Source organism: Lonchura striata, chromosome 6, assembly GCF_050655825.1.
Source record: "Lonchura striata isolate lonStrDom1 chromosome 6, ASM5065582v1, whole genome shotgun sequence".
Classification (NCBI taxonomy): domain Eukaryota; kingdom Metazoa; phylum Chordata; class Aves; order Passeriformes; family Estrildidae; genus Lonchura; species Lonchura striata.
Window position 1 is genome coordinate 38,999,060 of NC_140708.1, and position 13,339 is coordinate 39,012,398.

The 13,339-nt window shown below is 38.9% G+C and overlaps 1 protein-coding gene across 7 annotated transcripts in view; it reads left to right on the forward strand.

The window, feature by feature from the left end:
- The window catches only part of PTPRE (protein tyrosine phosphatase receptor type E), a 106,522-nt gene that overhangs the window by 90,927 nt on the left and 2,256 nt on the right, over positions 1 to 13,339 (forward strand). For all 7 annotated transcript variants that reach the window (XM_085582987.1, XM_085582982.1, XM_085582981.1 and 4 more), the window contains exons 17-21: positions 1,017 to 1,142; positions 1,848 to 2,008; positions 2,657 to 2,792; positions 4,226 to 13,172; positions 13,232 to 13,297. In XM_085582987.1, the coding sequence (XP_085439113.1) occupies positions 1,017 to 1,142; positions 1,848 to 2,008; positions 2,657 to 2,792; positions 4,226 to 4,300 (498 nt within the window). In that variant the 3' untranslated portion in view covers positions 4,301 to 13,172; positions 13,232 to 13,297. The remainder of the gene's footprint in view (positions 1 to 1,016; positions 1,143 to 1,847; positions 2,009 to 2,656; positions 2,793 to 4,225; positions 13,173 to 13,231; positions 13,298 to 13,339) is intronic.

The following is a 13,339-nucleotide window of genomic DNA, read 5'->3' on the forward strand; positions in this document are numbered from 1 at the left end:
AGAAGTCACAGTAAAACCTCTTCCACAACCCAAGAGGGGTAATTTTAGATTGGCTTTAAGGCATTTACAGAAAAGCTGATAGGTCAAGAAAACCTCATAATGAATTGTACTTAGGAAATAGCTTCTGATTGTGGTGGCATGAATGATAATGTCTGTACAAACCCACCCTCCACACAAGACTGAAAATGGAATAAAAGGTTTCAAAAGGCCTCTCAGCTGCCCCAGGTCTGGGTCAGAAAAGGCCTGATCTGACACGTGCCCACCCTGCAGCCCCACACTTCCCCTTCCCACCTGCAAACCACGAGCATCAATACTGGAGAAACTATTTTTATTTTTTGCCTAAAAATTCCAGCAATCTGAGGTGGTTTTTTTGGCTTTTCCCAAAATGAGCACTTGTTCACTCTTTGGTGTGAGGCAGAGTTGCTGCTTTTCTGGAATTGTCAGGAAACAAAAAAACCTGCAGAATATTGTGATTTTTGAAAGCTTCCAGTTTGCATCAAGGGATGCTTGACACGAGACAGTTTTGGGATTTGGGAACAAACTTTTGTATAAACTTTTATCCCATTTGTCCCAGTAAAAGCTCCTGTTGCTCATTCTGAGCCTACCCTAATTTGATTAAAATACAATAATTAATTCCTTATTTGATTTAAATATGAGAATTAATGTCATTAATTAATTAAAGAGTCCTGTGCTGCAGCTTGAAAATTCTGGGTTCAGCAAGGGTGTTATGAAAAGCTTTTTCTTGGTGGTTTTGGAAGATTTTTAACAACGTTATCATGCTTTCAGGAATTCTATTTATTATTCTACTCTGTTTTAAAGCAATATTTGCTATCTGGGCCTCCTGAGCCCTTTTCATCATGATGGTTTCTATTCGAGAAATATTTTATCACTGTATTCTTAGTGTTTAGAAGACACTTATTATGCTGGATGTCACTTCTTATGCCAGAGATTCATGACAATGTAGATAAGTGGGAAAAATAAATCAAGGAATATTTGGAATTCTCTGGATTCTGCAGGAAAAATGCTGCCAGTACTGGCCATCAGAGGGCTCCGTGACTCACGGAGAGATCACGGTGGAAATCAAGAGTGACAGCCTGATGGATGCCTTCAGTGTGAGGGACTTCCTGGTCGCATATAATCCGGTAATTCTTTAAAATTCCAGCGGTTTTGGGGGTTTTGTCCCCCATCAGAAGGCATTTACAAATCTGGTTATGTATCTTAAATTCTGGGGTTTCTGTCTAAATTTAAATGTGGTTAATCAAAAGCTGACGTTAAGAGGAAGCTTATATGAAATATGAGAATTCTGATCAGTAAAACAGATGGTTGCAATATGGGGGGTGGGTTTTGGGGTTTTTTTAACTGTTTTGTTGTTGCTATTATTCCTAGATTTTGCTGCCATCTCCCGCATAGGGATCAAAGAAGATTAGATTCGAGATTTTTCACAAAATTTGGGTTTGGGTTGGAAGGAACCTTAAAACTCGTCTCACTCCACCCCCTGCCATGGGCAGGGACACGTCCCATGATCCCAGGTTTTTCCAAGCCCTGTCCAACCTGGCCTTGGGCACTTCCAGTGCATCCTAAGTCCTTCCCAGAGGAAACAGTTGTGCAAATCAAAGGAAAATTGTAGTGGGAAATTACCAGTGGGTGGGGGATTTAGAAACAGAGCTGCCAGGATAGAATAATGGAATATCACTGGAAATAAAATCACCAGGGCCCTTTCTGTGGTATGGAGCAGGTTGCAAATACTCTCCTGTAGCAGCACAAAATTGCTGCTGCCATGTTCCAGGCAGGAATTGTGTTTGCACCTGGGAGAAACAAGTGGCTGAAGGATGTTTTCCTGCTGGCAGAGCAACCAGGAGAAGCAGAGCAGGCTGGTCAGGCAGTTCCACTTCCACGGGTGGCCGGAGATCGGGATTCCTGCCGAGGGGAAGGGCATGATCGACCTCATTGCAGCTGTGCAGAAGCAGCAGCAGCAGACAGGGAACCACCCCATCACTGTGCACTGCAGGTGAGCCCCTCTGCACCTCAGCCTGGCTCTTCCCTGCCCCTGGCATTCCTCTTTTATGGGGGTTTTTGGAGGAATTTTGAATGAGTCAGAGGCAGGACCTCTGAGCTTTTTAGGTGATGCCATTTATTTTTCCTATCTTCTGCACAGGCAGGAAGGTGAGTTTGGCTCACATCTTCACTGCATGGTTCAAAAGGTCACAAGACCCTTAGTTACAAGACCTTTTGAATGATTTATTGACCAATAAAATAAAGGATATTTATGTTTTTGACCCAATCCTTAAATATTTTGTGTTATGGACCCACGCTACACTGTCAGCTTTCTTATCCAATCATGTTCATGTACAGTACTTCATTCTACGTGTTTACCTCTGTTATTACTTTTTTTTTTCTATATCTTAAATTCTAAAACTCTTTTACTTAGTTTAACGTGTCTCTGCTTTAAACTATAAATCCACATTCTCACTTCTAGCACCTGTGTTTGGAAGCCTTTTCCAAGGTCTCAGCTCAAACACTGTGTTTAATCTTAAGCTTTGGCTTCCAGGCCCAAAATTCTAAGAATTCCTTGCATATCAGATTCCAACGCTCTTTTCCCATTTTTATCCCAGTTCATGCCCAAAAAAAAAAAAGTGTTTTTATGTTTTCATTGTAGTGCTGGAGCAGGGAGAACAGGAACCTTCATTGCCCTGAGCAACATCCTGGAACGGGTGAAGGCTGAGGGGCTCCTGGACGTGTTCCAGGCTGTGAAGAGCTTGAGGCTGCAGAGGCCACACATGGTGCAGACACTGGTATGGGATTTTCCAGGACTTTGGAAGGGAATTCTGTGTGTAAATATCCTTGGGAGAGGAGAGTAAAAGGGTTTTTTGCAAGTTGGCATAAATGATGCATGGTGGATGTGTGTGTACAAGGCATAATGAGGGTTTTACAGGGGGTTTTAGGGCATGTCTAAAAATGCAATTTGGTTCAATATTCTCTGTCTTTTAGGAACCTGAGGCAGTGAAATTAAATGTAATTTGAGTTTTGCAGGTGATAAAATATATTACGTAAATGGATTTCAAGCTGTTTATCAGTTGTTCTTTCTTACCTTAAAATGTTAGGGCATACATTGGAATCCCAGAATGGTTTGGGTTGGAAAGGACCTTAAAGCTCATCCCATTCCCACTCCTGCCATGGGCAGGGACACCTTCCACTATCCCAGGCTGTTCCAAGCCCCATCCAGCCTGACCATGGATGTGGAAATCCTTGGAAATGTCTCTGACTTGTTTGAAATCTTTTAAGGTTTTCCTCCAGGTCATCTACAACTACTATTTGAAGTTTAGTCCAGATGCTTTTCCCTATTGAGTAAATATAAAAATTTTTTAAGGCTTTTCTGAACTTGAAAATACATAAAAATATTGATATTTTTGTTTTCCATAGCAGCTTCCATTCACTCTTTAGAAACAATTGTCTCAAACCCTTTTTCTGGGGAGATGTTTTCTCCATCCCACAGATAGGATGAAAGGGGATGAAAAAATGGATTATCCATGCTCAGCCTGAGAGAGGGATGGGTGGGATGCTGGGATGGAATTCCAGAGAAGCTGTGGAGTTTTCTTCCACAGCTGCTGAAGGAAAGTGATGCTTTTTCAATAATCTAAATTTGGGTTTTCCCACATCCCTCACTGGTTCTGTCGGGCAGCTATCCAGAATGAGAATAACAGAATTGAAATAAATTCTTAGGCTCTAGAACAAGCATGATTTTCATGTTTTGTTATTTGCTAAAGAAATCCTTCCCAGACACTGGGGCTTGGAAGTGGGACAGTGGGAGGTGTCCCTGCCATGGCTGGGGTGGCACTGGGTGGGATTTAAGCTCCTTTCCAACCCAAACCATCCTGGGATTTTCTGATTCTTATTTCTGATTATCCCTGGGCACTGCTCAGGAGTTTCTGCTGTCAGCAGCTGGGTTTAAATCCAAAGCCAGGCCTAAAACTGATTCAGTTTAAGAAGCACCTCTGCAAAAGCTCAAGCAATCATTTTTAACCAAAGAGCAAGGATCAGCCTGTGTCTGACCAAAGAAAGAGGAACCACTGGTTTTATTTAAAATAACAACCAGAAACCAGAGCAGGCCAGTCCTCAGCTACTGCTCCCAGTTAGGACATGCTGAATTTACAACTGGGATTTGCAGAATTTAGATTTTCTTGGTGTAACCAAAAGCACATTTTGATCTTTTTTCCTTGTTTTCCAGGAACAGTATGAATTCTGCTACAGAGTGGTACAAGATTTCATCGACATCTTTTCAGATTATGCTAATTTCAAATGAGATTTCTGCCTTATTTTTTAATTTGTCTGTATAAATAGTTGTATATTATATTAATTTATTCAGTGTCACTTGGGTTGTTGACTGAACTGTAAATACGTTGTTGTGCTGGCTCTAAAAGTTGCATTTGCTGTATAAAGTTGTTTCTTAAATATAAATATCTTCTAAAGCAAAGTATAATGTTCCTATACTGTATAGCACTGTAAGATGGGATAGAAATCTTTATTCTAAATAACAAAAAATTAATTTGTTTGAACATGTTTTGTTCACCAGGGGAATATGTTCACCATGAAAATAGGTATTTATTTTCCCAGGCTGTTTTAAAGAGCCTCCAGGTTTTGTTGGATTTTGAGTCATACTGTCCACAGGAAAAAGTCAGTAGGAATACGGATTTGAATGTTTGATTTAACAGAACTTTCAAAGCCCTGTTCATTTGGTTTTTTTCCAAATATTATTTGGGTTGACGTAGAAAGGCAATAATGTGATTTTTAGAATATTTTGCATATTTGAAAAGTATATTTTGCAGCACCTGAACTTGTCTACTTGAAGAGAAAGGCCAGAAATGGAGTTAAAGCATCTCTTCTCTATAAAGACCTGCATAATTTCCCACTTCTTTAAAATAAGAGATGAACTCTTATTCCTTGATTTCACTCAGCAGGATAATTAAGAGGTAAATATTGGAAAAAAAACATTTTATGAACAGTTTAATGCCTGAAACATTGAGTATTGTAGCAAAAGTTCCTCCAGGTCCTTACCTTCCCAGAAATGTTATCAAAAAAGGACTTTAAGGGGTTTAGGGTTGTGTACAGAGATATATTTTTTTGAAAGTACTACTGAGAATAGAATTGGTGTCAGAAAATCTAAAAGTTTTTATTACAGCCCTGATCAGGGGCTGGGAAATCCCCAAAATCAGAGGGCACCTGAATGTTGAATAATTACCAAATTTATCTTTCCCACTCTTCCAAAAGCATCTCTGACTGAATGAGCACAAAGGGGTGAATCTGTAATTAATTAAATAACAAATATGCAACATTTCTGTCTCGTCCAGCCAGGCTTTGGCCATGCAGCACCAAAGCCTTATTTCAAACAAGCAGCTTAAAATGAGCTTTTCCCTGCTGTTCTTGCACTATTTTATCCCGTTCCAGTAGAATCTCATTGCACCTTGGAGCAATGCCAGGGGATGGGAAGGTGCCCCTTGGTCTCCTTCCATTCCAGCCTGGCTGGAAAAGGTTTGGGATGGGAATTCCTGAGCCCCAACCCCCAGAGTGCCACTGGCTGTTCTTGTCTTCCCATTGCTGCACTCCTGTATTTATTTGTACAGTAAATGATGCACTTAAAAAATGAGATTGTTTAAAGACTAAACCTCGCTGTGAGTCTCTATGAGAAGAAACTCTCAAGCCACAGGGTTGGGTACTGAAAGTGGAGCTGAGGAAGGGCATGTTCCTGAAATTCCATCCAAATGCAAAGAGTTGAATAAATTCAGCCATGGAAATGATACAGTGGGGTTCTTTCAGACCATTTAGCCCACATTTGTGATATAATAATCTGCCAGAATTATGAGTTCCTGGTGTAAAAACTTGGAGTGAGTTGTCCATGAAGTCAGTCTCAGTGCAGGGAGACTCCAAAAGGTTGGAAAATAATGCAAAATAATTCCCATTTTTTGATCCTGATGTCAGGGTCTTTCCAATCATTTAGCCATCATTTGAATAATAATAATAATAATAGTTTGTCTGTTAGGCAGATTTTGTGGGTCCCTGAGGTAAGTCAATCTCAGTGCAGGGAGACTGAACAATTGTAAAATGATGTAAAGGAATTCCAATTGTATGATCCTGATGTCAGGGTCTTTCCAACCATTTAGGGGGCATTACAATAATAATAATAATTTTTCTGTTGGGCAGAATTTGTGGGTCCCTGTGGTAAAAACTGGGGCTGTCTCCTGAAGTCAGTCTCAGTGCAGGGAGACACCAAAAGGTTGGAAAAGAAAGAAATTCACATTTTATGAGCCTGATGTCAGAATCTTTCTGACCCTTCAGCCAGCATTTGAACAAAAAGAATTTGTGTGTTGGGCAGATTTTGGGGCCCTGAGGTAAAACCTCGGGTTGAGTTGGCCACGAGGTCGATCTCGGTGCAGCAGTGGTGGGGTGTGAGGGTGTGGGGGTCCCACAGCCCCCCAGGAGCTGCAGCACAGCTCCAGCTGCCCACGGGGTTCCCTAAAGGCCTCCTTCCAACCAGGAGCAGGATGGAGTTCAGCTGGAACGCCAGCTCCTCGGTGGGTACTCAGATTTTAGTTGATAACCAGATTGAGATACGGAGGGAGGGAAGAGAAATGCCCAAAATACAATTCAGAACTCCCGGCTGTAGGTTCTTGTGGAATTTGAAGAGCTCTCTTGGCAGTCACCGTGTGTGCTCCATGGCTGGAGCTCTGGGGAAGGTCTTGGTGGATTGGAATGTTCCTTTCAATCTCCATCTGTTGCATGGAATTCCTTTAAGAGGCCAAATAGTTGGATTGGAAGTGTCCTTCCAGTCTACCTGTGGTTTTGGTCACTGTGTGACTTGGACTGTTCATGTGTTCAGAAGGTCCCAGCTCAGCTCAGCGTTGAGGCGTTCGCTTCCCAGCGTCCTCATCCCACAGTCCATGAGTGCCATGGACCCCCTGTCCCAAAATCCCTTAAAAGTGCTTGGCTGACTTGGGCCTTAATGAAGAATGCATACTGTAATTAGCAGTGTTTTTTAGGCTATTTTTATGTATTTTTTAAACTTTTAAAATGAGCCTGCCCACCTTGTGTTCAGTCGTTTGAAATGTTTGGGTTCCATTTTTCATGTAAAGTTACTGGAACTTTTCTGTATAACCAAAATGTATTTAATTTGTCAAATCTTTATAATATATGTATGTATTATACAGTTTCATCTCTTATTATTTTCTTTTCTTATGTTTCTAATTTGATCTTGCTGTGTTTTTAATGCCAGTGAATGTGGCTGAATTATTTGTATATGCAAATTGCAAGATCTAATACATTCTGATGCAAGAACAAAGCTTCCTTTTTATTCTCCACCTGCTTTATTTCCTTTAAATCTTATAATTTCATTCCTGTGTTGTGTGTTCATTTGAATTAAGCATTCTAAAAGAGTTGAAATCCATTATCTAGGTAAGTAATTTTTCAGTGCTAATCTGCAGCTGTTTGGGAGTAAAATTCTGATTTATTTTGGGACTGAACATTAAATATAAAGGGTGTGGAAACTCACGGAAGCAGTTGGAATCCAGGTCGTCCCAAACTTTCTGGATAAGTAAGATCTGATGAAATAAATACAGTAAAATTAAGTAAATATAGTAAAATAATCCTGTGGTAAACTGTGGTGTGATACCAAGATAAAAATAGGATCTAAACTTCCAGCTGTGTCACCAATCATGAATTGAAAGTTCATTCTAATTAACAGCAATTTCTTAATTCATTTTGACAAGTGTTGCATTGGACTTAGAGTTAAAATTAACCCAGAAGTCCCCGCTGTTGTAACAACGGGGGGAGGTTTGTGTAAAGCAGAAGTAACTGCTCAAGGGTTCCGTGCTGATGTCAAATCAAACAGGATTTCGTGAAGCTGATTCCTGTTGGACCCTTTTGTGTTTCCCCTGGTCCATTCCACACCTCCCATTTGGGAGATGCCTCTTCAGGGTAGGTAATTTTAGGAATTTTTTCTTTTCTATGGTTGTTGGGAAGAACTTTTCTGCATGTCCTTCCTGGGCATTATTTAACATTGACAGGATGAGAGGAAATGGCTTCAAACTGTGCCAGAGAAGGTTTGGAAATTATAATTTCTTCCTAGAAAGGGTTTTAAAGTGTTGGAAAAATACCTGGGGCAGTGGTGGAACCCCCATCCTTGGAAGTGTTCAAAAAAAGTGTGGCACATGGGTTAGTGGGGAACTGGTTGGTTGGATTTGATGATCTTTTCCAAACTTAACGAATCTGATTCTAATTTGCCATTGCATGTAAAAGCTGTTAATTTTTTTAATTATTCCAGAGGGGTTGATAAAATATTTTGTGTGATTGGGTGATATACTTTCATGCAGCTTGTGTGACCACTGGGAGGTAACTGTGTGAGGACAGGCAGGTGCCTTGGTTGGTCTCAGAAAACAGAAGAATCTCAAATATTTATTAGTTAATTAATTGTTGGTTAATTTAAATAAATAGTGGTAATTGTAATTGTTGATGACGCAGCAAACATGGGTATTTCTGTATGCTGATGGTGATACAGTTGTTTTTTTCCTCTTAAGGTTTTTTCCTTTTTTTACTTTTAAACATTACAAAAAATGTACCATAAAGGCCTTCTGGTTCCTTATCTGGCTCTGTTTTTAGAAACACAACTTTTAGAAAAAAAATACACTTTAATTGTAAACTGTCCATGAAATGTATTTATTTTAATAGGATATTTAAACAGTATAAAGTAAGGCAGATCAGAGAGGTGTTTGCTCTGCACAAATGTCAAGCTCTGTTTTTGCCTGATGCAGAAATTGTTGAATTGAGAATTTTCCGGGCCACTGAACTTCCCGGGGAGTGTTCTTCATCTGAGGAATTAAAGGATTAGGATGTAATTTAGATCTTTTGGTGGGAGCTTCCTTCTATAATGACTTTTTATCCATTTTCTGTGCTGCTTTGCACAGATGAGGAGAATTACTCAGTCATTATCGAGTTGACACCTTGCCAAGGAAGTTCTTTGTGCAAAGAATCCTTTTCACCTGTTTCTATTGCATGAGAAACAGCTCCAGCATTTTCCTGAATTTTCCTGAACTCCAAATATCCATAAACATGGAAGATCCAGGCTGGGACTTGTCACCAGCTGGGTGGACAAAAAGCAAGGAAAACTCTCCCAGGTGGGAAGAGCTTGAGGAGGAATTACCGAGTGTGGGATTTTCTAGTTGGGGTTTTTATAGAAATTTGTCCTTCCAAAACCTGAAGGAAAAGTATGGAAAAGATAGAGAGGGAATGTTTATGAGAGCATGGAGTGCCAGAAAAAGTTGGCATATTGGGAAGGAATTTTGGGCTGGGAGAGTGGGGAGGCCCCTGGATCCAGGTAGTGCCCAAAGCCAGGTTGGACACTGGGGCTTGGAGCAACCTGGGATGGTGGAAGGTGGATCTGGATGAGCTTTCAGGTCCTGTCCAACCCAAACCATTCCATGATTTTATGATTCATGTGGCAGCCTGGGGATGGAGCAGAGGCTGTTTGCGAGGAAGCAGCCCATGGAGTTGCTTCCAACCTCGTTTGGAAGTGTGCATGGAAATCATGGAACTCTGGAATTTCACAGAGGTTAATTTCATGGAAATTATGGAACTCCAGAATTTCATAGAGGCTAAATTCATGGAAATTATGGAAATCTGGAATTTCACAGAGGTTGAGTTAATTTCATCGAAATTATGAACTCTGGAATTTCACAGAGGTTGAGGTAATTTCATGGAAATTATGGAACTCTGGAATTTCATAGAGGTTGAGGTAATTTCATGGAAATCATGGAACTCTGGAATTTCACAGAGGTTAATTTCATGGAAATTATGGAACTCCAGAATTTCATAGAAGTTGAGTTAATTTCATGGAAATTATGGAACTCTGGAATTCCATAGAGGTTGACTAAATTTGCTGAATCATAGGGAATCTCACCCAGTCCAAATAAAATGTACAAATTTCTAACTCGGCTGTGCAAAAGGATTGGATGGGAGATGCAAAATCCCCCTTGGAGGATTTTAACCTTTGGGGATAAAAGTGATCTGCTGAAGTTGATGGCAGCATTTCCTGGGTTGAGGATTTCATTCCCAGATCAGGCACAGGGTGGGATTGTTGGGGCCAGGAGTTGGATTCCGCCATCCTTGGGGGTGGTTTTGTCATCTTTTGGAACTGGCAAGTCTGTCACGCAGACCTAGAACACGGTGCAAAGTTTTAATTTGTGTTTTAAACCTATATTTAAACATATTTAATATTTAAACCTATATTTAAACATATTTCAGTGGGACTGTTGGAATCTGAAATGCAGGGAACTCTCAGAACTCTGGGCCTGGAAACCAAAGCTTAGGATTAAACACAGGATTTGATGTTAGTGCTTGGAAAAGGCTTCCAAACCCAGGTGCTAGAAGGGAGAATGTGGATTTATAGTTTAAAGCAGAGACATGTTAAACCAAGTAAAAGAAAGTTTAGAGTTTAAGATATAGGAAAAATAAAAGTAGCTACAAAAGTAAACAAAAATATTAAAATGCAGTACTATATTTGTGTGTCATAACATAACTAAAAAAAGTTACACTGTGACATGAATCCATAAACCAAAATACTTAAAAATTAAGTCAAAACCATAAATAACCTAGTTAACTGTGTTTTATTAGTCAATAATTCTTTAAAAAGTCTTATAACTAAGAGTCTAACAACCTTCTAAACCATACTATAACAATATAAACCAAACTCACCCTTCCTACCTCTATAAAAAAATAAAGAAAAATAAACAACATAATCTAAAAAACTCAATAGTCCCATCTCTAACTTATTTAGAATTCCTTCAAAAATCCCCACAGGGACATTGTGGTTTTGGCTTCCCAGTCATCTTCCCTGGCTTTGAAGGACAATTGGAAATTACCTTTTCCAGATTAATTTGGATTACTTGAAACACAGATTTTACTTAAAAATATCAGTGAGTCCATCATATTAAAGTTTTTCTCTTAATGTTCTCTCATATAATTTAAGGTAAATTAATTATTTCAATGTATTCAATAAAACCTGGAAACATCCCATTTGTTCCTAAATTTATGCAGATTCCTCCCTCATAAGATCCTGTGTCAAAATCAGGTTCTGTGCATGAATACCAGCACTACCAGGTAAGTAATGAAAAATTATTTATTATATAGTAAAAAATACTATTATCTTAGTAAAAATATATTATTAAAATTATTATCATATATTATTATATTATTATTAAAATAATTATTATTAGTAAAAAATCCTGGGTGCAAAAATGTGTCAGGGAAATAAACTATGATTTTTAAAGGGAAATTTGTTGCAAAACTTGAAATTTTCAGGGTTATTTATATGACTTCTCCTCCCTGGACTTGGCTTTACACAGTGTGAATAGCCTGAATATTTATTTACTTTATGCCTTATCAAAGCCCTAATTTAGGGAAAGCTTTCACCAGAATTTGTGCTTTTTCAAGTAAAAAGCACTGATGGTAAAATCTGTGAGAAACCGGCTTCATTCAGTGCCTCCAAACCACTCCAATCTTGAATAAATAAATAACTCTGTACAAGGATCCTCATGTGATAAATTAAAATGCTAATTTTTTTAATGCTGATTTTTTCATTCTCTATCAAGGAGCTTCAAGCACTGACTTTATTTTTCTCCTCATTTTTGACAGTTAACAGTTTTACTTCACAGTGTATTCAGGTGTATTTGTCTAAATTTAATGTTCCCAGATTAACCTACCAGCAAGTTTAAACATTGAAGAAAATGTCTTTTTTGTTTTTTTCCCTCCTGTAAATCTACTTTGGCAAATATTTGTACAGATGCTGCTCTTGGAGACATTGAAAACCTTTGCAATAATTTGTGTTTTCCTCTAAATATTGCACATCACAAAAGCTGGGGCACTACTGTAAATCATGCCAGAAAATACAATTATTGCCACAGTGCAGGTGTATTTATTTATTTGTGCTGTTTGATCACATGTGGGCTGGCAGAGACTGCAATAAATTCAATTTCTAAGAGTTTTTCTGCTGTAAATAGTTTGTTATAGATGTATCATTCAGGACCCACAGAAAGGATTTTTTTAATGCCTGTTTATTGGCAGTGATACCCAATTAGATACCAAACAGAATCCTGATTTTGGTATGGTTTACATCTAAATTAAAGATTGTCCAGTAGCACACAGCTATTGTAAAATAAATAAATTAATAATAATAATACCTAAATAAAGGCCCACCAAAGCTTACAAAATAGACTTCAAAGTCATTTATTTGAAAAAAAATAACATTTAAAAAAGCTGCTTACAACTGCATCCCATCGAAAGTCATCACAGCACATAAAATAGTCTTTGAGGCAAGCTAGATAATAAAATAGGAGCAAAATCAAAAGTTCTGCTTTGTAAAAGATCTGAATAGAATTTTATCCCCTGAAGCACAAAAGGCTGGATGACTTTGTCTTCTCTCCCCTTCCCAAGCATCAAACTTGGAAAAAATGTCACATTTTGGATCTCAATAATGCATGTTGTTGTTATTTTTATTAATATTGTTATTTTTTTCTTCCGCCTTCAATCACAGAACAACACAGTATTCATGTTAATTCTTGGCTCACAGATCCTCAAATTCCAGTCTCAGTAACAAATTCCTGTTCTGGACCAGAGATGGGGATCAGCTTTATATCTAAATTAAGGTAACTAATTTGCTGATTAAAATGGACTTAAAATATTAATTTAACTTTTACTGCTCACCCCTCCCCATCCTCCCTTTATTTTTCTCCCCCTTACTGTTGTGGTTAATAGCAATTTTGTGGCTACTAGTATTTTAATCTGTTTAAACAGAGATGCTGAAATCACTTCTAAAGCCTAAGTGAAGCTGAGTTGATAAAAAGTAAATCTGTTTTGCTGATCTGGAGCTGCAAATTTGGGATCACTGAGCTCCCTGCAAGTCCTCCTCCCTCAGAGGGGGGCTTGGTAAGGCTGGACAGGCTCAGGTTTGGGAAGAGGTTCAGGTTTAGGTTTGGGAACAGGTTCAGGTTTAGGTTTGGGAACAGGTTCAGGTTTAGGTTTGGGAACAGGTTCAGGTTTAGGTTTGGGAACAGGTTCAGGTTCAGGTTTGGGAACAGGTTCAGGTTCAGGTTTGGGAACAGGTTCAGGTTCGGGAACAGGTTCAGGTTTAGGTTCAGGTTTGGGTTCATGTTTAGGTTTGGGAAGAGGTTCAAGTTCAATTTGGGAACAGGTTCAGGTTTGGGTTCATGTTTAGGTTTGGGAAGAGGTTTAGGTTCAGGTTTGGGAACAGGTTTAGGTTTGGGAACAGGTTTAAGTTCAATTTGGGAACAGGTTTAGG